The sequence below is a fragment of the Puma concolor genome, chromosome D3, assembly GCF_028749965.1.
Source record: "Puma concolor isolate L17-30 chromosome D3, mPumCon1.1.hap2, whole genome shotgun sequence".
Lineage (NCBI taxonomy): Eukaryota > Metazoa > Chordata > Mammalia > Carnivora > Felidae > Puma > Puma concolor.
In genome coordinates this window covers 44,637,346-44,663,485 of record NC_141678.1, presented here as the reverse complement: position 1 = coordinate 44,663,485, position 26,140 = coordinate 44,637,346, and the positions used below count along the sequence as shown (strand labels likewise).

At 38.0% G+C, this 26,140-nt stretch overlaps 1 protein-coding gene across 3 annotated transcripts; it reads right to left on the bottom strand.

The window, feature by feature from the left end:
* Positions 1-10,330: 10,330 nt before the first annotated feature.
* On the bottom strand, positions 10,331-22,671 carry SNRPD1 (small nuclear ribonucleoprotein D1 polypeptide). 3 transcript variants are annotated; one of them, XM_025931253.2, is made up of 4 exons: positions 22,516-22,671; positions 15,846-15,922; positions 13,424-13,492; positions 10,331-10,504 (listed from the first exon to the last, which is right to left on the bottom strand). In XM_025931253.2, exons 1-4 carry the CDS (start codon positions 22,527-22,529, stop codon positions 10,428-10,430), a joined length of 237 nt encoding a protein of 78 aa, XP_025787038.1. In that variant the 5' UTR covers positions 22,530-22,671; the 3' UTR covers positions 10,331-10,427. The 3 variants fall into 3 exon arrangements, with proteins under 3 accessions (XP_025787038.1, XP_025787037.1, XP_086538723.1); XM_025931252.2 differs by having other exon boundaries at positions 13,424-13,615; positions 22,516-22,669; XM_086682597.1 differs by lacking the exon at positions 22,516-22,671 and adding an exon at positions 22,209-22,400 and having other exon boundaries at positions 13,424-13,615.
* Between the last annotated feature and the right edge of the window lie 3,469 nt (positions 22,672-26,140).

The following is a 26,140-nucleotide window of genomic DNA, read 5'->3' as shown; positions in this document are numbered from 1 at the left end:
CCCTGTGATGGTTAATTTTACATGTCAACTTGAATGGGTCACGGGATGAACATTATTTCTGGGTGTATCTATAAAGGTGGGTTTTTTTTGGATGAGATTAGCAACTGACTAAAGCAGATTGCTCAACCCAATTTGTGTGGACATCACCCAAGCCATTGGGGGCCTGAAAAGAAGGTGGAGGAAGCCAGAATTTACTCTTTCAGATTGGGCTAAACATAGGTCTTCTACCCTCAGACTGGAACTTACACCACCGCTTTCCCAGTTCCCCAGCCTTTGGATTTGGGCTCGCACCAGTGGTTCTCAGAACTTTGGGTTCAGATTGTAACTACACCACTGGCTTTCTTGGGTCTCCAGCTTGCAGGCGGCTGTTGTTAGAACTTCTCAGCCTCCATAACTGTGTGAGCCAATTCAGTAAAATAAATCCCTTTTTATGTGTAAGTATCTCCTATTGGTTCTGTTTCTTTGGAAAATCCTAATAAGGTTCCCCCAAAAGTTTATTGGTTTCCTTTAACCTGCAAGCACATGAATAGCCCAATTCCTCACATGATATACATCATTGCCAGCAAGAAGAAACAAAAACAATCATCAAATGCTTTAATTATGAAGTTATTGGGGGAACACAATAAAGACAAATGCCAGGCCCCTGGCTCACATCTTAAACTGCAGAGTAGAACCCAGATTCAGATTATGCAAAACTATAGATCAGTTTGACAATGGAAACAAAATATCCTCATTGAAATTGCAAAATCTCCTCCCTGACTTAAAGCTCTTGGGTACGACGGGGTGGGGCGGAAAGTAGCTGCTGAATGACCATTAAACTGCCCATGGATCAAGACACAAAGAAATCTGAAGCTCCAGTCTTAGAAATCCTTGTCAGTTGCCTTCCTATATTTTATTTTTACTTTGGTTTCCAGAATGGAAACATTTCCTTTTTGTGGAAAGGTTGTTTTGTTGTTGTTGTTTTGGGTTTTGTTTTGTTTTCCCCAGAAGACTGAAATTAACCTAAGAGGTTCCCCAGAGTGAAAGGCTCAGGGACAGCCCTCTCCCTCAAATGCCGAGCTTTGTCACTATGAAGACTGTTTGTAGTGAACAGCCAGTCGACAAGAGGCAATTATTATGAGACTATGGCAGTGATTTGGAACACGAGCTTACAGGGAGGTCTTTGTTCTTGAAAACATACAGCTTGTTGAAATCGTATTTCAGTCATCAAGATACTGGAGGTCTTCTCACGTCCTCTCCCAGGGACAGGCCTACCTAGTGTGGTCTTCACTGGAGTCCTCTTGAGGTAGATGTAGGTAAAAAGCTAATTGATGTTGAATTTTCTTGAGCCTCATTTTATGCAGGTGGAAATGTCTTACAGTGACTTTAGTATGATTGTCATGTTTTAAAATGTAGCAATGTTCTTGGAGAGAAAAATTGCCATTCAAAGCCGGCAGGTAGTGTTTAGTCTCTTTAATTTGGCACAATATGAATACTGTGTCTCCCATTGTTATGGCAACACAGGATAAAAAATTAAGATATTAATATTAAAAATAATTATCCAAGGATCTTAATTAAGTGCTGGTGATGCTGTGGAAATTGGAAAGTGTTTTTTAAATGCCGACTGACATTTATTGTTATTCTTAAGTTAATTTATTTATTTTGTGAGAGAAAGCAAGAGTGAGCATGGGGATCAGGCAGAGAGATAGGGAGAGAGAGAATCCCAAGCAGGTTCCAGCTGTCATGACCCAGAACTCAGTCCCACGAAATGTGAGATCATGACCTGAGCCGAAATCAAGCTCTTAACCAACTAAGCCACCCAGGCGCCCCAGAAAAAATTAGAACTTTTATACATTTTGTATGTTGTTGATGAGAATGTCAAATGTTACAGCCACTTTGGAAAATAGTCTAGCAGTTTCTCAAAAGGTTAAACATAATTACGATACAATCCAATAGTTCCATTCCTAGGTGTATACACAAGATTAAGTTGAAAACATGTTCACAGAAACTTGGACATGAATGTTCATAGCAGTATTACTCGTAACAGCCCAAAACAGAAATAACCAAAATGTTTGTCAACTGACGAACTATAAAGAAAATGTATATTCATATCATGGGATATTATTCAGCAATAAAAATAAATGAAGTGCTGACACATGCTACAACTTGGATGAACCTTGGAAATATGATGCCAAGTCAAAGAAGTCAGTCCCAAAGGACCAGACATTGTTATTCCATTTATACAAAACGTCCAGAATAGGCAAATTTAGAGAGACAAAAAGCAGATTGGTGGTTACCAAGGTTAGAGGTGGACAAGGGGAGATTGGAGGCTAGATAGGTAAGGAGATAGGATTTTTTTTGGGGGGGGGGGGGTGGGTAATGAAATGAAGTGATGGATGCACAGCCCTGTAAATAAAAGTCACTGAATTGCAAACTTTAAATGGGTAAATTGTATGATATGTAAATTACATCTCCATAAAGCTGTTTATTAAAAGAACACCCAGGGGTGCCTGGGTGGCTCAGCTGGTTGAGAGTTCGACTCCTGATTTTAGCTCAGGTCATGATCCCAAGGTCGTGATATCAAGTCCTGCATCAGGCTCTGGGATTGAGCCCCATGTCAGGCTCCATGCTGAGCATAAAGCCTGCTTAATATTCTCGCCCCCTTTCCTTCTGCTCCTTTCCCCTGCTCACGCATGCATGCTCTTTCTTGAAAGAAAGAAAAGAAAGAAAGAAAGAAAGAAAGAAAGAAAGAAAGAAAGAAAGAAAGAAAGAAAGAAAGAAAGAAAGAAAAGAAACCCAAATGTAACAATTCAAGCATATTCAAAGACTTAAAAATAAAATTTCAGAAAAAATAAGGCTTAGTATCTGATGGAAAAGGTTACCGTAAAATTACTTAGAATCATCTATTCTGGTATATTATCTTGAATTACAAAGTATGTTCCACCACTGACATAAATGTAATTTTTATACACCCAGTCAACTAATTTAGTTATCAACTGCAACAAGTTATCCCCAGAAAGAAATACTACTTAGAGGTCCACATTCTATGGGTTTTTATTGTCATTCATTCATAGATCCCCAGTGCCAATTCTCAAATGGCATTTCCCCACATTCTTCAGGAATGTGACTTCTAACATTTAATAAAAAATAACCGTATTCAAACACAATTTCCAAATACTGCAAACATCTTGTTGTCATTCTGTACTTCAAGAGACAGGTCAATACTGACCTTGGTACACTTTCAACTTAACTGAAATGAAAGGTATTGTCTTTTGCTTTTCTGTTGCTAAAACAGGCAGCCAGAGGTAGCAAAGTGGGTAAAACTTGGAAGGTAGAGGCATTAAGAGGATGACAGCATAGGTTGCCTCCGAACAGATGATCTGTTTGGCCCAGGAAGTGAGGAAATTTGGCCCAGGAAGTGAAGAAATGAGAACTGGCCAGAAACCTACAAATGCAGACCTTTTGAACAACTCAGAGCAGAGGGTTTTACTGGTTTCCATACCTGTCACTCAAACTCCCCTGCTTGCACTCTCAAAATAAACAAACATTTCAAAAAATGCATAAATACTAATATGAACCATATGAAAGTGATGTTTTTATGGGTCAAGACAATTAAGTATCGGCAATTTCCTATGTTTCAACCTAAGTCACCCATCACGCAGGTTAAGAAACAGAATGTTACCCAGTTAAAACTATCACACTCCCCTCCTTCCTTCCATTTGAGGTGATTGCTCCCTTGAACTTGTCGATCATTCTCGTGCGTTTTTTTGTGTGCACATTTCTAAAACTTAACCACTTGTTAGCATCCTTAAAGGTTTATATGCCTCTTATATGGTGACATCAAGCTATATGTATTCTGCTACTTGCATTCTTTGCTCATTTTCATTGATGTATTTTACTATACACATGAACAATTTAACAACTTTTTCTGTTGGACATTTAGTTAGCAATTTTACTATTACAAAGAACACTATCACTTTCCTGAATATATCCCCTTGGGTGAATCGGCAGCACATTTTAAATTTTGCATTCTCTGATTCTAGGAACGTTAGGCATTTCCCCCTACATTTTACTGAACTTTTCTCTTATGTGAATTGGCTACATTCTTTACTTTTCTATTGGACTGTCTCCCTTACTAATTTCAAGGAGGATTTTATAGATATTAATCCTTTATTGGTCATATGCTTTGCAAGTATCTTTTCCCAGTCAGTGGACTGCCGAAACACTTTTACAACAGCTTTATAATATATCTCAGTGGTTGGCAAACTACAGCCCGTGAGCCAAATCCAGCCCTCTGCCCATTTTTCGTAAAGTTTTGTTGGAACACAACCATGCCCATTCATTCACCTATTGCCTATAGCTGTATAGTTGAGACAGAGACCATATGGCCCTCAAAGCCTAGAATGTTAACTATCTGGCCCTTTACATATAAAGTTCAGTAACTCCTGGTCTATTTCTTCAAGTAATTTACTTAACTGTTCCTCTAATTTTATACATACAGGGCTTCCTTTTCAATTAAAAAATTAATATGATGAACATCTTTATGACTAAATGTCAACTTTTTTTCCTTGGGGCTTTCAAATGGAATCCTGGATCAAAGTCAGAAAGAAAATGTAAGGCTTCTGAGATAACTTCACGACTTGCTTAAAGTTTTTCAATTTCCTTCCCATGACTATTAGACACACTTTTCTACCTTCCCAGCAATGAGCACTATTACAAAATTATTTGATCCAAAATGAAATCTGGCTGAAAATTACATGAGTACCAAGATAATTTCCTCTTATTTAATATTTTATATTTGGTATCTAATAAGGTTAAGTTCTCCCATTCTTTCCATTTTTCCCCCCTAGAAAAATGATGTATCTCCTACAGCCTCTTCATTCTTCAAAATGAACATGAGAATCAATACACTAATCAAGACCAAAGGTTCTTGGACAGACTTGCATCTAAATTCCAACTCTACTGTTAAAAACCATGGGACTTTAACCTAAATGTAAGACAGTAAGCCATCAAAATCCTCGAGGAGAAAGCAGGCAAAAACCTCTTTGATCTTGGCCGCAGCAACTTTACTCAACACGTCTCCAGAGGCAAGGGAAACAAAATCAAAAATGAACTATTGGGACCTTACCAAAATAAAGCTTCTGCACAGCAAAGGAAACAATCAGCAAAACTAAAAGGCAACCGATGGAATGGTAGAGAGATTTGCAAACGACATATCAGATAAAGGGTTAATATCCAAAATCTACAGAGAACTTATCAAACTCAACACCCAAAAAACAAATAATCCAGTCAAGAAATGGGCAGAAATGGACATCAATAGACGCTTCTCCAAAGAACACATCCAGATGGCCAACCAACACCATGAAAAAATGCTCCACATCACTCATCATCAGGGAAATACAAATCAAAACCACAAAGAGATATCACCTCACACCTGTCAGAATGGCTAACATTAACAACTCAGGCAACAACAGATGCTGGTAAAGATGTGGAGAAAGACTATCTCTTTTGCACTGCTGGTGGGAATGCAAACAGGTGCAGCCACTGTGGCAAACAGTATAGAGGTTCCTCAAAAAACTAAAAACAGAACTACCCTACGACCGAGCAATTGCACGACTAGGTATTTATCCAAGGGATACAGGTATGTTGTTTTGAAGGGACATATGCACCCCAATGATAGCAGCACTATCAACAATAGCCAAAGTATGGAAAGACCCCAAATGTCCATTGATGGATGAATGGATAAAGAAGATATGGTATATATATATACAATGGAGTATTACTCGGCAATCAAAAAGAATGAAATCTTGCCATTTGCAACTACATGGATGGAACTAGAGGGTATTCTGCTAAGCGAAATTAGAGAAAGACAAATATCGTATGACTTTACTTATATGAGGACTTTAAGACATATAACACAGGGGCGCCTGGGTGGCGCAGTCGGTTAAGCATCCGACTTCAGCCAGGTCACGATCTCGCGGTCCGTGAGTTCGAGCCCCGCGTCGGGCTCTGGGCTGATGGCTCAGAGCCTGGAGCCTGTTTCCGATTCTGTGTCTCCCTCTCTCTCTGCCCCTCGCCCGTTCATGCTCTGTCTCTCTCTGTCCCAAAAATAAATAAACGTTGAAAAAAAAAAATTTAAAAAAAAAAGACATATAACACATGAACACGAGGGAAGGGAAGCAAAAAGAATATAAAAACAGGGAGGGAGACAAAACATAAGAGACTCTTAAATATGGAGAACAAACAGAGGGTTACTGGAGGGGTTGTGGGAGGGGGATGGCCTAATGGGTAAGTGGCATTAAGGAATCTACTCCTGAAATCACTGTTCCACTATTTGCTAAATTGGATGTAAATTAAAAAACAAACAACAAAAAACAAAAAAACCCATGCGACTTTAAAATTGTTTAAAAACTAAGACCTAACACGTTTCTTTCTGAAAACAGCAAACACTGTCTGCTACATAGAATTGATCTGAAGGTTAAAAGTAGTAACATGTAAAGGGCTTAGCATAGAACCTCACAGATTAAGCACTGTGGTATTTGACAATAGTACTGTCCACTAAAAAAATTCCTTTGTGACAACTGCATTAGATCTATAAAACAGTAAGAAAAATCTGGCACAGAATTAGCATTAAGTATGTATCAGTTGATACACTATCAATAAAGAGGTTATTTAAAATTCACCACGATAGGGGCACCTGGCTGGCTCAGTCAATAAAGCATGCGACTCTTTATCTCAGGGTTAATTTGAGCCCTATGTTGGGTGTAGGGATTACTTAAAAATAAAATCTTAAAAAAGTCACCAGGACAAATGCATTAAACTTATAAATTAGGGAATTCACATCTTTACACTGGCTTTCCTACCCTGATATATGGCACTAGTTTTGGTTTTGAGACTCAGGAATTTTCTAAAAAACTAGAATGGAATGTTGTCCCCGTTCCCAAGCCCTTAAAGGGGAAAATGTTCTAGAAAACATGGAAAAATTTTAAAGACAAAAGTGGTCGTAGTAACTCATGGGTTCTACTTGTCTTACACATCACACTATAATTTCCGTAGTTCATCAAATATAAAACATCTATTTTTAGTTGCACTTGTTATTTTACAAGGAAAAAAAAAAACTTGATTTACATTTGATACCAAACCTGAATTTATACCATATAAGAAACATTTCAACTTCAGAAATAGTAAAACACACCTAATGATACACAAAATACTTTGGTATAATCTTAACAAAATGCTCTAAGTATGGTCAATCCTCATTATTCACGGGTTCTGTTTTGGGGAAGTCACTTGCTAAAATTTATTTGTAACTCCAAAATTAATACTTATGGTGCTTTCCTGGTCATGCATGAACATGCATAGAGCAGCAAAACATTTTGTCACCTGAAAGGAGTGTTCCCAGGTGAGGGTGAACAAAGCAATACTCTGCCTGGTTTCAATTCTTACTGTAAACAAATGTCCTTTTCATGGTCTGTGTAGTGCCACATTTTTTCTATTCTGTAATTTTGTTTAAAAGCCCCTTAGTACTCTTGTCTCCTAAGCACAAGGCTGTGATGTGGGGCCCCTAGCTGGCTCAGTCCGTATAGCATGTAACTACATCCCGGGGTTGTGAGTTGAAGCCCCACATCAGACATAGAGTTTTGCCTTTTGGAGGACACGTGTTAGAAGAGTTTTCTTCAGGCATGAGTTACGATGCTGTTGGTCATGAATTCAATGTAAGGGAAACAATATGTATTAAATACAGAGTCTTTAAATAGATACACACATAAACCAAGGTTATGTACTAATCCTTTCATGAAAATGTGTCACATAGAAACCTAGCCCTGCATTTTCCCTAGAAGCAATGGTCAGTATTCACTATTTCAGTTCTTCATAACTTTATTACAACAGAACTACTGTAATAAGAATCAACTGCATCTAGAAACTTTGGTGTTATTTTTCTAAAATGAATCACTAACATACTAACTTTATCCATGATATATGAAATAAAACTTTAAACCTTTACTGAAAACCGTGTTCAGAAAAATAGCACACTACCATGTTCCTAGACAGAAACTAGTAAATATTCCCATGAGAATTTTCACATTACATAACAAGGACCAGTATCAGGCATCCTTTTTTTTTTCCCTTATAAAGTTTTTATTTTGAGAGACACACAGAAAGAGAAAGAGAGAGAGAGAGCATGAGCAAACGGGAGGGGCAGAGAGAGAATCCCAAGCAGGCTCCATGCTGTCAGTGAGGAGCCAGACGTGGGGCTCAATACCACGAACCAGGAGAACCGGAGTCAAAGTCAAAAGTTGGACGCCCAACTGAGCCACCCAGGCACCCCCAGACATTCTTTTCTGTTGCTATTTTAATTGGAGTATCTCTGGAAAATTTCTGCTATTGACTTAAGAATTTCTTCATCATGTTAAAGAATTATCTTTTAGTTTGTTTTCAGGAACAACTGCTGTTAAATATTATTCGGATATCTGTTATAGAGAATTATGTGGATTTTGTTTGCTGTCTATATTGATACATTTCTCTTTTTTAAGGGGGGGGGGGGAAGATGGGTAGAGGGAGAGAGAGAATCCCAAGCAGGGATGAGGGGCTCAGTCCCATGACCCTGGGACCATGATCTGAGCCGAAGTCATGAGCCAGACACTCTATGGACTGAGCCACCCAGGCACCCCTGTTATCAATACATTTCAAAACACTGAGCGATCCTGCATAACCCAACATAATCATAATAGATTAAAACATGCTATGAAATTTAATTTTCTATTATTTCACTTATGGTTTTCTAAACTCATAATACATTTCATTAAGAAAACTTTCACATATAAAACCTTAAGCTTTAAGAGACCATTTATGTGCAAAATGCAGAAACACTAAGTTCCTATATACTGTCTTGGGGAAAAGGATCAAGGGAAGCGTATCACAGTCTGGTCTGTTTTCTATTCACTGCAGTGCTTCCTTTATAGCTAATAATGGCAATCAGTTCAAACAGCTTTTTATTCAATTTCTTTTCACATAAAAATGAAACAATGACCTCTAGTGGAATAAACTCAATCTACACCAACTGTACTTTAGTCTTACATTTATATATTTTTTGATTGATTCATACCGTAAACACCTAAATGTTAATATTTCCACAAAAAAAAAAGTTTAAAATCTTTTGTTACTTTGGCATTTGACTTAAAATCAAAATGAACTTTCTATATAAACTGTTTTTAAAACAGACCAGGTTTTGTGAGGTACTCTATCACCAGAGCATTCGCAATTTGTAATTACCTACTGATATTTAACTCTGCTTCCCTTTTAGCCTAAAGCTCCATGAAGGCAGGAGTCAACTCATGTTTATTCACGTGTGCAAAGTCTGCTCTGACTGCCTCTTTAAAATCTGCTCTCCACCATACAGTATCATTGGGCTCCCTTGCCTTCTATGTGGGGTTCAATAGGAGCACCACAGATCAAACATGGAAAATCACTGAGACACACACAAAACACACAAATGCACTTCTCTCTCCCTCAATGTGAATAACCCTCTAATGGGACCTATACCTTCTTTTTAGAAAATCTGTGCAGAAAATTTCCTTCACATTTAGAAAATAAAACAAAACCCCATGTGCATGATTAACTGTAAATACAGATTTAGCCCCCCCCCCCCAATTCTCAGGTGTTTTCCTTAGCATGTGAACAAATGGTAGGAAGCTCTACAAGGAACTGCATATACTGTGACATATTTTTCTCTAAGCTTAACCAATTGCAACAATTGGAAAAAATTCAATTTTGTTGTCAAATAAAGTAGGTCTCTTTCTTTTTGTTCTTTAAGGACTTGTAAAAGTACTTGATAAAGGAGCCACCAACAGGTACATTTCACATTAACAGGTTTTGACACTGCTCACAACTGATAATCTAGTAAATGTTATCTACAGTTTCAACTCAAGAGAATGTAAAACTATATTCTATTGAGATTAAAACAAAACAAAAACCCATTAACGAAGACAACTAAGTCTAAGACTCCTGAATTGGAAGTCTCCATAAAGTAAAACTCAGGAAAGGGGAATCAATTTCAGACTGAATCCAGAGAACGTTAATTTCTGAAGTACCAAAATGAACTTATTATTTCACTTGTAGGCAGGTTCTACAGAATGGAGTCAAAGTAAAACAATAAAATGCATATTCAGTGCATGTGAAATAGGTACATATTCTACATACATTCATACAAAAACTTTAGTTCAAAAATTAAAAGTCTGATCTAAGAATGAAATCAGTCTGTGATTGCCTAGTAGAAATGCTTAGCTTCTACTATGTAAATATCATGAATCTATATGAACTATTAAAATTTGACAGTCAATAGACAACTGTGTCCTACATTTATGTTTATTAAAAACTGACATAAACAAAGCCTGTACAAAAAATATTCCAAATCACGTATCACTTTGAAATAGTAATCTTGAGAGACATTATCGCCTAGGACCCCCTCTTCCTCTACCCCGACCACGTCCTCTTCCTCTTCCTCGGCCTCGGCCTCTTCCTGCAACTAAGAAAAAAGAAAAACAAAGCAAGGTTAATTCTCTTCTGCAATGATGTTACCTGGGCCACCACAAACAACATCTAGAGGAAAGAAAACTTTAACCCAGCTTCTCTCAAATATGACCTCACAGCCATCCTTCCAATACATTATCATGCAGAACCCAAAGCTGCTGGCCTGCAAAGATAATTTTTATTTCATTTCATCTATGAGAAATTCACCAGGTTTATAAATATTTTTCTTTTTATCATGTCTCAACTTCACAAAATAAAATCCAAATGATCTGAACCTTACACAAGATGGAAGAGATATCCTATCAGTGGAAAAGAACATGAACACCATGTGCCAGACTTTTCTGTTATTGTATAGAACCCAAGTTCAAAATTCAAAGCCAAGAAAGTCTAAAATACATTATATCAAACAACCTTATGACTCCAGAATCTTAAGTCATTTGATCCAATCATAACCAAGTATTTTAATCCTTACAGCAATATTCTTGTAGGCTGGTCATCCTAACCCTACTTGAATATTATAGTGACAAAAAACTCATTTCTCAAATGAACTTTTTCAATCTTCAGAGAGCGATGAATACTAAAAAAAATCCTGACATGAAGTTCTAGTCAGTCACACTCTAAACTTCTCCCCCTTGTTGCCAACCTTATCATTCAAAGAAGCAGAGTTAAGTCTAGGACTCCTGTTACAACAAGGCAGATTAAGCACATTTATCTCCAATTCCTTCTGAAATACTACTCATGACAGGAAAGGAGTAAAAACAATAAATACCCATAAAGAGAAAAATGGAGGGAGGGAATACAGTGGTTGAAACATTTCAGAAAGTAGACTAAGAACCATAAATGTTTAGGTAAAGGAAGAATAACTCCTAGAAAACCTAGGACCTTAGAAGCCAAGGGTGAGATGAGGCAGGTGGCTGAAAACAAAATGGTTGACAATCATGTGGAGCAAGAAGACTGGCGAGTCTTCTCTTCCACACCTTGCAAAGCTAATGATTATTTCCCTGACAGGTACATAGGAGAGAAAAGGTAAAGTAAACCTAAAGACATTGAAGCAGAAATCTTCAGATTTGAAAATATATGCAAAGCGGATAACAGCAAGAGGCACAGAACTGATGGGAAGGGAATGGGTATTAATTTAGCATTTTTCAAGCTATAGGCTGCAACCTAAAATTTTTCTGAACTAAAAGAGGACAGGAAACATACGGGTTTTTGCATGTATTAGAATTCAGGAATTCTGAGATTTTTGTTTCAGTTATATAAATGAATGATACAAAGTGTATTCCCTAGTGTGGGAGGAAGGCAAAAAAAGTCTCAAAATCAAGACCCTGTATTAAGTGAGGGTCTACAAAACACCTAGCCCCTATCTCCTGCTTTGCTCCTATAATGCTGGCTACCAGGCATATATCTCCCACCGTAGATGACTGGAATCTTTTCATGAAAAAAAAACAAGCTCCAGAAACCACTCTAGATGATGAAATTTTGGGTCTCCTCAGTGAAGAGGTCAATTAACTCTTGAGCCACTCTATAGTGAGACCCGCCAATTCAGAAGTCCAGCCTCCCTTCCCAGAACTTGTCTTTTCAGGGTTCTTGTTAAATAATAGATGGCCAGGGACACCTGGGTGACTCAGTCTGTTAAGCATCTGACTTCCGCTCATGATCTCATGGTTCGTGTGTTCAAGCCCCTCACTGGGCTCTGCACTGACAGTGCGGAGCCTGCCTGGGATTCTCTTTGACGACCTCTCAAAAATAAATAGGTGGTTACCAAAGGAATGAGGGATGGGAGAATGGGTGAAATAGCTGATGGGATTAAGGAATGCACTCATCATGATGACCACAAGGCAACATATGGAATTGCTGAATCACTGTACTGCACACCTGAAACTAATATAATATTGTTATGTTAATTCACTGGAATTAAAAAAATAAATTAAAAAAATAAAAAGAGAAACCCAAGAATACAATGCTGAGTACAAAATAAAACTTAAAAAAAGAGGGGCACCTGGGTGGCTCAGTCGGTTGAGCGACCGACTTCAGCTCAGGTCATGATCTCACGGTCTGTGACTTTGAGCCCTGCATTGGGCTCTGTGCCCACAGCTCAAAGCCTGGAGCCTGCTTCAGATTCTGTGCCTCCCTCTCTCTCTGCCCCTCCCCGACTCATGCTCTGTCTCTCTCTCTCTCTCTCTCTGTCAAAAATAGAAAAAACAGAAAAATAAGAGAAAAGACTTAGACAATCACTCAAAAGACCCAATTATTAAGAATTCCAGGAAGAAAGAGGGGCTCCTGGGTGACTCAGTTAGTTAAGCGTCTGATTTTGGCTCAGGTCATGATCTCGTGGATGGTGGGTTCAAGCCCTACATCGGGCTCTGTGCTGACAGCTCAGAGCCTGGAGCCTACTTCAGATTCTGTGTCTCCCTCTCTCTCTGCCCCTCCACTGCTCACTCTCTCTCTCTCTCTCAAAAATAAATAAACATTAAAAAAATTTAAAAAAAAATCCAGGAAGAAAGAACAGTAAGTAAAGAGAAGACATTTATCAGAGCTACACATACCATTTCTTAGCTTGAAAGGCAAGAATACCCATATTGAAGGGGTCCACCAAACAGCCAAAACAACAAAATGGAGGAAACAATACAGAGAGCAAGCAAAGACCCTATGCCAAGTCATTAAGAAAGTTCAGAACAACAGGAATAGAGAGTTTAATCTCCAAATCTTCCAAAGTGTGTAAAGGGTCGGGGACTAGGATATGCAAAGGGACAAGAAGAATAGCATCAGTCTTTGGTATCAACACCAGAAACCATAATAAATACTATATGCATGCACAGCAAGTACAGGGAATCAAAACAAAATAAAAAAATCTGTGGTGTTTGCAAATGTTAAATACACATTCACAAAAAGATTTATAATCTTTCAAACTTACCAGCTTCCCTTTTCTTAGATTTCACCTTCGGTTCAACATCCACAAGTAGTGTATCCAGAGGTAAGCTGTCTGGCAGAATAAAATATCGAATGTTATTTCCTCGAATACTCAGTGTTTCCAGTTGTACTGGTTCTCTATTCTTCAAAGTCATTTTCACTGCTTTAAGATGTGTATTCATGCTGACATCTACACCTAGAGGGGGAAAAAGAGGGCAATTATTAGCACGATAAAGAAGGCAACCAGTTTACCTATCAGGCCACAGTAAATACCAGAGAGTGCTATCTGTTCTGCTACAGTGCACATTTCTAAGATATAATTTAATACAATTAGTAAATGGGTGAATGTCAGTATAAACCAGAAATCCTTTCTTCAAAGATTATCCCGAGGACATTAATGTTTTGCACGGTTAGATATGCTTACAGATGTGAATGCAACAAGCTCTGGAGGAATGCGAGTGGTATCCAGGACTCATTCTCACTGTGCCCAGGTATTCTTATCTCAGGGTGAGCAATGTTTATTGCATGTTCTCTGTCTCCATAACTTCCTTATACCCCATTCCACATTAGATTCATCCTTCTCTTAAATATAAAGTTCTATTTGTACTGCAGTATTTTTTGTTACTATGAATTTAACACGTCTTTTTTTTTTAAAGGAACGTTACTGTTTTTGTTAGTATTTTAATTACCAAGTTGCCCAGGTTTTAAATGGTCTGCTTCAAACTATTTTTCCTATGTTTCCAGTTTGAGGTTTTACAAAATAATTTTCTAGAATGAATATATGGCAGTATAGTAGAAATGCCCAATTACTGGAGCCTTTACCATATAGCTGAACAAATGGGATAACTAAAGATCTAGTTAATTTTTATTAAATTGAGTTTATTTTTTTGAGACAGATAGCAAGCAAGGGAGGGGTAGAGACAAAGAGGGAGACAGAGAATCCTAAGCAGGCTCCACGCTGTCAGTGAAGAGCTTGATGCAGGGCTCGAACCCACAAACTGTGAGATCATGACCTGGGCTGAAATCAAGAGTCGGATGTCTAACTGACTCAGCCACCCAGGTACCCCAAGATCTAGTTAATTTCTGACCCTAGGCAGTTAGGCCAGAAACATGAATTCTTTCAACTTTCCCAACATCCATCTCAAATTTATTAGTTTTACTACTAATCTTTTCCTCCTTCTTTTGAAAAAGAAGAGATCCTCTTCTTTTCCAAAATTAATATACTTTTGAGATAGTCTATCTCCTTGGGGATCTTGATCCATCAAGGGAGAGGAAAAAATGAGATGTATGAGCACTTTCTACGTGTTAGGAACTGCGTGTTAAAACGTTTTAACTTAATCCTCAATATCCTTATTATGAGGACTAAAACACATATTCATATAGGATGCAAGAAACTTGTAACCTGTAACTTGTGTTACTGAGGGGAATAGAACAGATTTTCGTAAATTTTGCTCATCCTATGAGCTGAAAATCTTCCCCCACCCGGGATATCGCTTATTAAGTACCTACTATATATGTTAGGCAAACCTTATATTATGTTTTTTTGTGTCAAGCATCACTAGATTTTGAGTTCCTAAAAAGTGGGAAGAACACTCTCCTTCCTCCACCACATCTAATACAGAGTTCAGGAGAGAGCAAACTAAATCCTTACTTATGGAGTTTCAAAAGAATAGCAATTACTCTTCCTCAGATATGGTCACGGACCCTATGGTATTGAAACTTTATACTGTACCAATTTCCTTTCAAAGCAATTCGTGTTGCAAATGTGAGTATATTCAAATATTATCACCATATTAACACCAATTAACACCATATATTTCTCTTGGTGTACTCAGATGCTGGATCTACACATTAAAAATTTATAGGGGCTCCTGGGTGGCTTGCTCAGTTGAGCATCTGACTCTTGGTTCTGGCTCAGGTCACGAACCCAGGGTCATGGGATCGAGCCCCATGTTGGACTCCAGGCTGAGTGTGGAGCTTAAGATTCTCTCTCTCTCTCTGCTCCTCTCCCCTGCTTGTGTGCTCTAAAAAATAATAATAAATTAAATTATTTATAAACTTACAGTTTAAATATTTCAGAGACTGGGATCACATGCTAAGATAGCATTTTCATTCATTTGGCTCAGAATTGTTTTGAAGTTTTGCAATCTTGGGGAGACCACCTACCATGAGTGAATATCCACCACGAGTGAAGAATCACAGTAGCCTTAAATATAAAACTACGCATACAATATTATTAAAGCAAAGAGTTAGACACATAAGAAAAAAACTAAAAGTAAATACTCCCAAATACTCTACTTCCCATATATATTTTCACCCAAGGTAATCAAACATGAAAAACCCATCCTCTATCTTCAAGGACTTACTGGTCTAAAAGGTGGAAGAGGTAGAAAAAAGTGTTATAAAACGCCATCCTGTATCCATACCTGTGATTGTTCCATGGACCTGTGTTCCATTCTTTAATTCAATGGTTACAGTTTCATGACTCAATTTCATCAAAAATCTGTAAAAACGTGGAAATAAAACAACAAATGTTCACCTTTAACACCTTAAAATCTTTTGAGTGAAAGAGTGAAATTTCTAGATGTTCAAAATCTGCTGTAGATGCTACCTGCACCAATTCCTATTAATAATCTGCATGACAACTTCAGTTTTCCTTGAATTATACCTTTAATATTTATGAAGGAACGTAATACCAGAAACTGTTATTTGGACATTTCTGATTGTCTAAACCATTATACAGCTTTATCTCCAAGCCATGCATACAAGTCATAAAATCATTATAATTCACAAAAACTGAAAACAAGAAATTATATGAAGGTAGTGAAAAAGGTACGAAACTTCCAGTTATAAGGTAAACTAAATATTAGGAATGTGAGGTACAACATGACTATAGTTAACGCTGCTACATGGTACATTTGAAAGCTGCTAAGAGAGTAGATCCTAAAGTTCTCATCACAAGGAAAAAACCTTTTTTCCCCTCTTTTTTGGTGTCCATAACAGATGATGTATGTTAACTAAACTTACTGTGGTAATCATGTGGCAATATATGTAAGCCAAATCATTATGCTATATACCTTAAAACTTATATAGAATTATCCGTCAACTATCTCACTAAAATGGAAGAAAAAACAAATTATGATAGAAAAAAAAAATTACATGCTTCCTGTATGTATAAACACTAAAAGTCTCCCTTCGTAACCCCCACCCCATGTATATGGGGAGATTCTTTAGACCATTTTACATGCATTCATAAGCATACAGATGAAATGTTTTTATGCAAACTGAGCCATAACTTTATTGACTTCTATACCTTGTAGTTCTCATTTAGCAGTTTAAAGACATTTAGAAATCACAAATCCATTTATGCAAATCCTTAGCAACACTAACTGTAACCGATCTTCTAAATTTTTGTCACTTCTACAGGGAAAAAAAGACAATGTGTTTTTCCTTATTATTTGTGAGATTAAACATCTTTTCATGAAGATGGGGAATTTGCATTTCTTCTATGAATTACCTATTCACATTATTCACACATGTTCAATTAGGTCAAAAGTTTTTTTATCTTCTACCAGTTTGCCACAGCCATTCGTGTTTTGTTTGTGGTTTTCATTTTTATATTGTTAAATTTCTGAATCTTCCTCAGGTATTAATCTGTGTAAGAGTATATTCCCTCCCCAAGACTGTAAAAAGTCTTATTTCTTCTACTTTTCTATTTTGAGTTTTCATCTACCTGGAATTAATCTCTTTTCCATGCAGCAGGAGGTAGAAATCTACCTTTATTCTTGGCTCAAGTCATGATCTTGCGTTTCATGAGACTGAGCCCCATGTCAGGCTCTGTGCTCACAGGATGGAGCCTGCTTGGGACTGACTCTCTCTCTCTCTGCCCCTCCCCTGCTCACACTCTCTCTCTAAATAAACATTAAAAACAAATAAAATGTTCCCACTTATGTGGGTATGTCTCCACACAACTTACACTTTCATATCGTCTTCATCATTAATTTTCTAATGCGGACATTCTCCTACGTAATCATAATACCACAATCACATGCAGGATGATGAACAATAATCCTTCACTATGATCCAATAATGTCCACATTCAAAATTTCTAATCTATAATATAGACTTTGTACACCCTATCATAGTATCACACTGAATGGTACATGTAGGATCACCTATTTTTCTCCCCCATTAGACTACTGCTTAGGGTAGGGATCAAGACCTTTACACCTAATCCTGGGTGGTCATGGGCACTAAATCAACAGTTCGCTGAAATGTTTCAATGACTAAAAAAGAAGACAATCTTAAAATACCACTTTTTTAGTGGCACTGCCAGCCATGGAAAAGGGGGGAATACTTGGATTGCGACATATTAAGTCTCAAATTTTAAAAAGTTAATCTGACTTGTATAAAGATCCATTATGTTGAATACTTCTCATATTTGCTGTCAAGGAAAAAAAGTCTCTCTCAATAAATTGTTAATGCTTTATTTCACTGGGTAAGAATTCTTTAATTTACCTCTACAATAATCACTTATAACTATATTAGCCTAGAATTTCATCTAATAGTTTCTTTCCATGATCAAACTTTGGTTTTCAAAAAATCTTTTATTTTGGGGCACCTGGCTGGCTCAGTAGGCAGAACAAGGAACTCTTGATCTCCGGGTCATGAGTTTGAGCCTCATGTTGGACACAGAGTTTACATAATTTAAAAAAAATAATTAATTGTCCCACTCAGTAATATTTAACTTTTAGAGAAGTCCAAATCATTTTCGAAAGTAGTATTAAAGTAAAAATAAAACCTTTTAGTAATCAAACAATCTACCATATGGAAGGAAGTAAAAGGAAAACCAAAGTAAGCAAAATGGCTTCTGAAGGAACCAAAATACATTTTAACAAGTCCAAGGATGTTTTTTAAATAATATTTATCATTATATGTTATCTGGTAGTCCCTGTGCATGGCAATGAGGATTAAAAATGAGTAGGACTAGGCCTACAAGGAGCTCAAACTCTAATAGAAAGGACAGACACATAAAAGATATTTTATTTTAAAGGTAACTAAATTTAAAATGTAATGGATGTAGGCACAGGCTTTTACCAGGAACATAATGTAGCATGGATAGGAGGGAGTCAGAACTTAGTGGACTTCTAGTAAGAAGTCTGAAAAGTTGGAAACACGCAGCAAAAAGAAACCAGAGCAAAGATTTGGGAATAAGAAATAGCACAATGCACAGAGAAATTACAGCTACACTACCAATGGAATGTTAAGTCCCAGAAAATGAGTAGGTAAGAGGTAGGTAATTTCCTTTCATGCAGAGCCCAAGCTGTTAAAGAGCTACTTGAGAATTTTCATCAATGGAGTACCACCAGGGTCATATTCACACTGGAAGACAATTTAGGTGGCTAGAGCAGTACATAGGTTAAAATTAGTTATCAAGACACAGGAAAAACAGATCAATGAAACAGAATAGAGTCCAGGAATGGACCCACATTTATATAGTTAATTTTGGGGGACCTGGTTGGCTCAGTCGGTTAAGCATCCAACTCTTGATTTTGGCTGAGGTCGTGATCCCAGGGTTGCAGGGATCACCACAGGTTCAGTGTGGAGCCTGCTTAACATTCTCTCTCTCTCTCTCTCCCCCCCGCTGTCCCTCTCCCCCACTTGCTCTCTTTATATTTATATACTAAACATATACTATATATGTATACAAATATAAATAAATATATATGTATATATAAAATAATCTTCTACAAAGGTGCCAATGGGACTGTCAAAGCACTCCAATGGGCAAAGGAAAACTTTCCAACAAATGATACAATCTATGGTAACAGGGATTTACATTCCCTAAGAATATAGAATTGGAAATCTATACTGAAAAAAACAAACCTGGACCCTTAATTCATTCCACTTACCAAAATTAATTCATGACAGATCACAGGCCTAAACATAAAAGTAAAATCATAAAACTTTAAGAGGAAAACATAGGAGAATAACTTTATGGTTTGAGGGTAGGCAAAAAAATTTCTTGACAGTACACAGATAATCACCATAAAAGGAAAAGCTGGTAAATTAAAACTTCCTCAAAATAAACTACTACTCACAAAAGACATTAAGGAAATGAACAAGTCAAACTGGGAATAGTTATACCTGACAAAGAACTAGTATGCAGGTTATATAAAGAAAATTCCTACAACTCAATAATAAAACAACACAATTAAAATGAAACACTTCACAAAGATACATGAATAGTCAATAAGCAGGTGAAAAAGTGTTCAACATCATTAGGCATTAGGAAAATGCAAGGGGAGCCTGGGTGGCTCAGTCAGTTAAGCTTAGGCTCAGGTCATCATCTCATGGTTTGTGAGTTTGAGCCCCACATGGGGCCCTGCAACGGACAGTGCTTGGGATTCTCTCTCTACCCCTCCCCCACCCCCAGGCCCCCCCCCCACACTCTCGCTCTTTCTCAAAATAAATTTAAAAGGCTTTTTTAAAAAAAGAAAAGAAAATGCAAATTAAAACCATAGTAAGACACTACTACACAAGCAATGAAATGGCTAAAATTAAACTGACTACAAATATTCTTAAGGGTGTGGAGCAATTGGAATTCTAATATACTGTTGGTGGGTGTGTAAAATGGTATACAACCGCTTGGGAAAATGATCTGGCATCTTCCTATAGAACTAAAGTATACACAATGCTATGATCCAGCAACTCCACTCCTAAATATCCACCGCCCAAAATGAAAAAAGACTTGCACAAGAATGTTCAAAGCAATTTTAAAGAAAATACACATGTAAGTTTTAAATTTCTAAGATTAAGCAAACACCTAACGTGGGGGCTCACGTTTACAACCTCAAGATCAACTGAGCCAGCCGGGCGCCCCCAAAACATGTAACTTTTAAACATACAATGAACTTATCTACTAATAAAATTAAACAAATCACTGATACAAGCCACAATGTGGATGAATCTCAAAAATATGCTGCGTAAGACATTTTACACAAGAATACATACTGCATAATTCCAAATACGTATATGAAATTCTACTGAAACCAAAACTAAGCAATGGTAGAAGAAACTGATTGCCAGAGGGGTTATGAGAACACAAGACTGATTGGGAAGGGCTTGAGGGAAATGAAGTTTTGGTAATGTTCCATATCTCCACAGGGGTTTGGGTTACAGAGGTGTGCAAATTTTTTTAAATTGGCAAATATATACTGTATTTCATAGCATGAGACAGTTACCTCAAGAGATAAAATAAAAAATCTTGGGTGGAAAAAAAAGCCTTTATGGCTTAGTGGTGTGACTGGAATGGTAGTGAAGGTATTGTGGCAGGAAAAATAGTTACCCCAGCCCAGGAACCAAACAGATTTGAATTATTTTCTGATGAATCCTTCACTATCTGAATTCTTTTTACTTACTGAAACTTAAATATCCAATTGATACAGTATCCTTTGGTATCCAAATCCACTATCAAAATTTTAAAAACCAAAGAAAATTGGGTAACAAGAGCTACTTTTAGGAGGTAGGTAAAATTGTGAAAACCTCTCAACTTATCAGTTTATTAAGAGGGAAAGATATCAAAAGACAACACCCAGATTTTTGGTTAAGGTGACAGTAAGGTGCCACCAACCCCTGTACAGAAATAAGTCAACTGAAAATGCAAACCAGTTAAAGAACTACTCATTTTCTTGGCACAAAATACACTCTCCAGTAAGAAGACATTTTACTTCTACAGTCTAATACACAGAATAAGATTCAGTACAGCTTTTAAATTTTTCAGGAAAACTGTCACAACCCACAATAACTTTAAATGAGATAAACTGATTCCAAAGAGCATTACACAAAAATTAACTATAAATAGATTCAGACTGACAGTTATCGACAAATTGTGAAAATATACTTTAAATTCTGGGGTGTTTTTCTCCAAAGCTAAATTCAAACAAAAATAGACTAAAAGTTAACCTTAAATGCCTTCTCTCTATAAACTCCACTCGAAATACATATTCAGGTTTTATATGTTATTTCAACCATACTAGAAATTATCTACTTGTCTGTCTTCACAAAACATAAAGTTCCAAAAAGCAAGCATTCTGCCTTTAAAACATTAAAAAAAAAAATAATCCATTACCAGTGCAGTGTAACAGGTGCCCAATAACTGATCGCAATTGACAAACCTTGATTCAGACAAGGGACTGACTAGCTGTTACACTTGTAACTGCTAACTTAATCAGAAACGTTCTCTATGTTCCAGGCCCTCTGCCTCAGGGAAAAAACACCAAAACCAAATCTCTTTCCAAGCAGTTTATAATGAATTCCTCAAATCAGTAAACCAATAGGCTCAACTAACCGATCAAGTTTAAACACAAATAAAACAGAATGCGATTACCTGCATAAATCAGCCACAAATATTGAAAATGATTCTGCCTGAAGTTGGGAGATTCTTTTCCCCTGAATTAAAGAACTATCTTGAAAGGAAATCTTAGTTGAGTAACCTTAAATCGAAAAAGTTATCAAAAATAAACTAGAAAAAAGTAATGAAATCAGAAGTCCAACACTGATTTAAGACATTTCGGAAATGAGTTTCATTATTTCCAGATAGTCCTGCAGCTTCCAGGTACTTTTTTAAAGTTCATTAATTTAACTCAACGCATAAAATTTTTGTGTCTCCCACGTTCTCAGAGAGCGAACACTTAGTTATATTTGCGGTTCCTGCAGGCAGAGAGGGACCAGAAAAGTAACCTAGACTAAGAGCAGAAATTCCAATGAAATGAAAATCTTCAACTAACCGAAAATAAGAGCTTGTAAGCCTGGCGCTGCACCTTTAAGACCTCTTAGACACTAGATGGGACGAAACCGCCAGGCCTTTACGGCCACCTCTCGAAAGATACACGGGATCCGCACGCAATTCAGTCTGAAGCCCAGGCCCAGCGCCCACGGCGGCGCGGTCAAGATGGGGCGGGAGCAGCGGGCGCGGGAGGCCGTTACCAGGCCGCGCGCGCACGCGGCTTTCGCGCCTTCCGTAATTAGGCAGCCCGGCCTGCCGCTCCCGGCTCAAATGGTCACAGCCCCGACCCGGCTGGGTCACCTCCTCACCTTACGAGCTTCATCCTAGCGGTGCCGGCACTCTTTCGGTCGGATAGCGCACAAAACGCGACCACCCAAGTCCAAAAAGCCTAGGAGTATGAATGGCCGGAAACGCCTACTCCCTGGGTACCGACGTAAAGAGCGCGAGAAGCGATGTGAACGCAAAGCGGAAACGCCGGGCCGCGCTGGACCGAATTCCCTTCCGGCCGCGCGGAACGCCACTGCGGCCTCTGGCGGCTGGGGGTGTGTCTTGCGACTGCCGAGGGCGTTTAGACCTGGTACAGGAGGAAATTTCCAGTAAGAGGTGGATTTGAGGATATCAAATCTAGTTAGTGCGCCTTTTGCCACGGCCGGAAGCCGTGTACTATGCAACGCTAAATACACTCGTGAACAAAGGAAATTTCTGAGAAAGCTCAAGAATTACGCTAATTCTTCTTCAACACCAGGAACCTCTGCACTACTTAATGTACCTGAAGGAAATCATACAGATTAACTGATTGTTTTTACTTTAAATTCTGATCACAAAGATACCCTACACTGTGGAGAGATTTTCTAATAAGCTCATAAACTGTTTCATTCCTTCTGTCTTCTTTCTCTCTGAAACCTTTTATAGGCTCTCAAATCACTTTTTGCTAATATTTTCTACTGTGAGAAAACCAGAAGCCATCCTTCAGCTCTTCTTCCAGTTAGAAGGACAGAAGTATTGTTGCTCCTTTCCAAGGCAAATTCCTCTCCATTGTAGTCTGGATCCCATGTCTCACTTTCTCAAGAATTTCACTCCTTCAGTTATCTCCAAACTTAAATTATCAATTTCTCTCTCTATGAGATTTTTTTTATAAACATACAAATTTATCTTAAAACAAAATTCTCCTCTGATGCAGCTCCAACTACTATCAGATTTCTTTCACATAAAAACTTCTTGAATGAACTGTCTACACTTGTTTTATCACCTCTATTTCACTCTTCAAACTCACTGAAATTGCTTTTCTAAAAGTCATCAAAAACCTCCAAAACAAACCTCTATCTTCATCTTACTCAGTATTTCAGCTGTACTTAACACGAATACTACCCCTTTGAAACACGCTGCTCTCCAGATTTTCAGGATGCTAAGCTCACCTGGTTTTACTTCTATGCCACTAGTTACACTTTCTAGGTCTCAGCTGCCTCTTTCTCTACTGAGCCATTGCATGCTGGAGTGTATCAGGGCTTACCCTCCATGTACTCTTCATATGGATACTTTGTCCTTTAGCCTAGGTGATCTCTAAAACCATGGCTGTAATTTATATCTCCAGCCTGATCTTCATCCCTGATTATCAGAACTCTTGGATGTTGTAAGGCAATGGTCATCAAACTTTTAGGTGCATAGGACACACCTGAGGAAACTTTAGAATGAAAATTCTGGAGGCACCTGGGTGGCTCAGTAGGTAAAATGTGTGACTTTGGCTCAGGTCATGATTTCACGGTTCATGAATTCAAGCCCTGCATCAGGCTCTCTGCTGTCAGTACAGAGCCTGCTTTGGATTCTCTGTCCCCTTCTCTCTCTGCTCCTCCCCACTCACATTCTCTCTGTCTCCTCTCTCAAAAATAAATATTAAAAACAGAGAAAATTCTAATTCAATTGGTTTGGGGGCTGAAATTCCATATTTCTAAAAGCCTTCAGTTCAGTTCAGCCTTCAGTTGATGAAGATGCCCCTAGTTTATGGACCATCATATGAGTAGCAAGACTGTTATTGTTCATTTGTGTGTTGCCTGCTCAATATCTATCCCTCTGTCTTCCCACCAGTTCCTAATAATCTCCTGATGATCTATGTATTCCCAAGGAAGCTGACTCTACCCTTATGTCAGTCATCACATTATATTACTTGTCCACAGTGGCCTTGGAATGCAGGCTGATCCAGTCAGACCTTTGCAGGGAATACTCTATCCTTTTGGATGTGAATGGACAGGCAGTAGAACCAAGTGAAGAATCAGTCTTAGGAGAGAGTTAAAAAAAAAAAAAATCAAAACTCATGACCCATATTAAAAAGCCCATGGATTTAAAAAAAAAATGCCTAAATGTGGCTATTTAAATTAAAAGTAAATAGGGGCGCCTGGGTGGCGCAGTCGGTTAAGCGTCCGACTTCAGCCAGGTTACGATCTCGCGGTCCGTGAGTTCGAGCCCCGCGTCAGGCTCTGGGCTGATGGCTCGGAGCCTGGAGCCTGTTTCCGATGCTGTGTCTCCCTCTCTCTCTGCCCCTCCCCCGTTCATGCTCTGTTTCTCTCTCTGTCCCAAAAATAAATAAAAAACGTTGAAAAAAAATTTATAAATTAAAAGTAAATAAAATTACAAAGTCAGTTCCTCAGTTGCAATACTCACATTTCACTCAAGAGGCATTTGTGGCTATGGCTACACTTTGGGACAGTGCAGATCTAGGGCATTTCCATCAGCACAGAAAGTTTGTTAGATACTGCTGCCCTGTTTATTACCATATTTATTTCCTTCTTTGCATTTAATTGTTATTTACCTGTTTATTAACTAACTTGAAAATATACTATCTGAAGGCAGGAGTTTGTATCTGTTCTGTTAATTTCTGCATACCCAGCATCTTGAATAGTGACTTTCACAGAACATGCCCTCAATAAATATTTGTGAAATAATTGTCTTCTCCATTAGAATGTATGCTGCATGAGGAAGGAGACCCTGCGTGTATTGCTCATTACAGTATACCTAAGTATTGAGCACAGGGTACTCCTCCCTGTTATCCTCAAGTTCCTTCCTACTTTGGCTCTGCCTACCTTTTAATCTCTTTTCCCCTCAATAGTTTTGGAATGTTTGAGTTCTTGAAACTCATCAAGCTCACTCTCCTCTCCAGACTTTTGTAATTTAGTTCTTTAATTTGGCTAATACTTACTCATTCCTTCTCAAGTATGTGGGGCCAGCATTATTACTTGTATGTGTAAGTAGTGAGTTTCCCAGAAAATGGCACATTGAAATGCCATTATCAGTTAATTTATACCGAATCAACTAGACTTTTTCTTTGTTTTTGTTTTCTAGATTGAAGTTGCTTAGAATTTCGACTCTCTCCTAGTAACTCTCTCAAAATGTCAAGAGTCTTGAAATAAAGTCAACAAGAGTGGACTAATAAAGAAAAAGGCTTTATTTGCTGCTAGCAGAAGGATCAGTCTGAAAGTGAGACTACTCTGTCTTCTGTTAGTTAGCAGAAGTTTTACAGGTTATAGGCATTTAGATTGGCCACAAGAAAAGGAACAAGGAAGTGAAGATATGATGTGTGGAACAATGCAACTGCTTCATTATTAGTTTAAAAACATTTTTTTAATGTTTATTTACCTTTGAGAGAGAGAGAGAGTGTGAGCACAAGCAGGTGAGAGGGAGAGAGACTGGGAGACACAGAATCCGTAACAGGTTCCAGGCTCTGACCTGTCAGCACAGAGCCCGACACAGGGCTTGAACCCATGAACCATGAGATCATGACCTGAGCCAAAGTCGGACGCTCAACCAACTGAGCCACCCAGGTGCCCCCATTATTGGTTTTTAGAAGTAGCTATCCTCATGCAGAAAAGTATATTCTGCAATTTGGAATTAGAAAAGAAAACAATTTAAACAATTCTAGATTACATTCACAATTTTGAGTTT

Coding starts and splice junctions, on each gene's coding strand:
- SNRPD1 (XM_025931252.2), bottom strand. Junction 13,616..15,845: donor GGTCCATGGAACAATCACAG/GTATGGATACAG, acceptor TTCCCCCTCTAG/GTGTAGATGTCAGCATGAAT. Junction 10,505..13,423: donor ATCTAAGAAAAGGGAAGCTG/GTAAGTTTGAAA, acceptor CTTTTTTCTTAG/TTGCAGGAAGAGGCCGAGGC.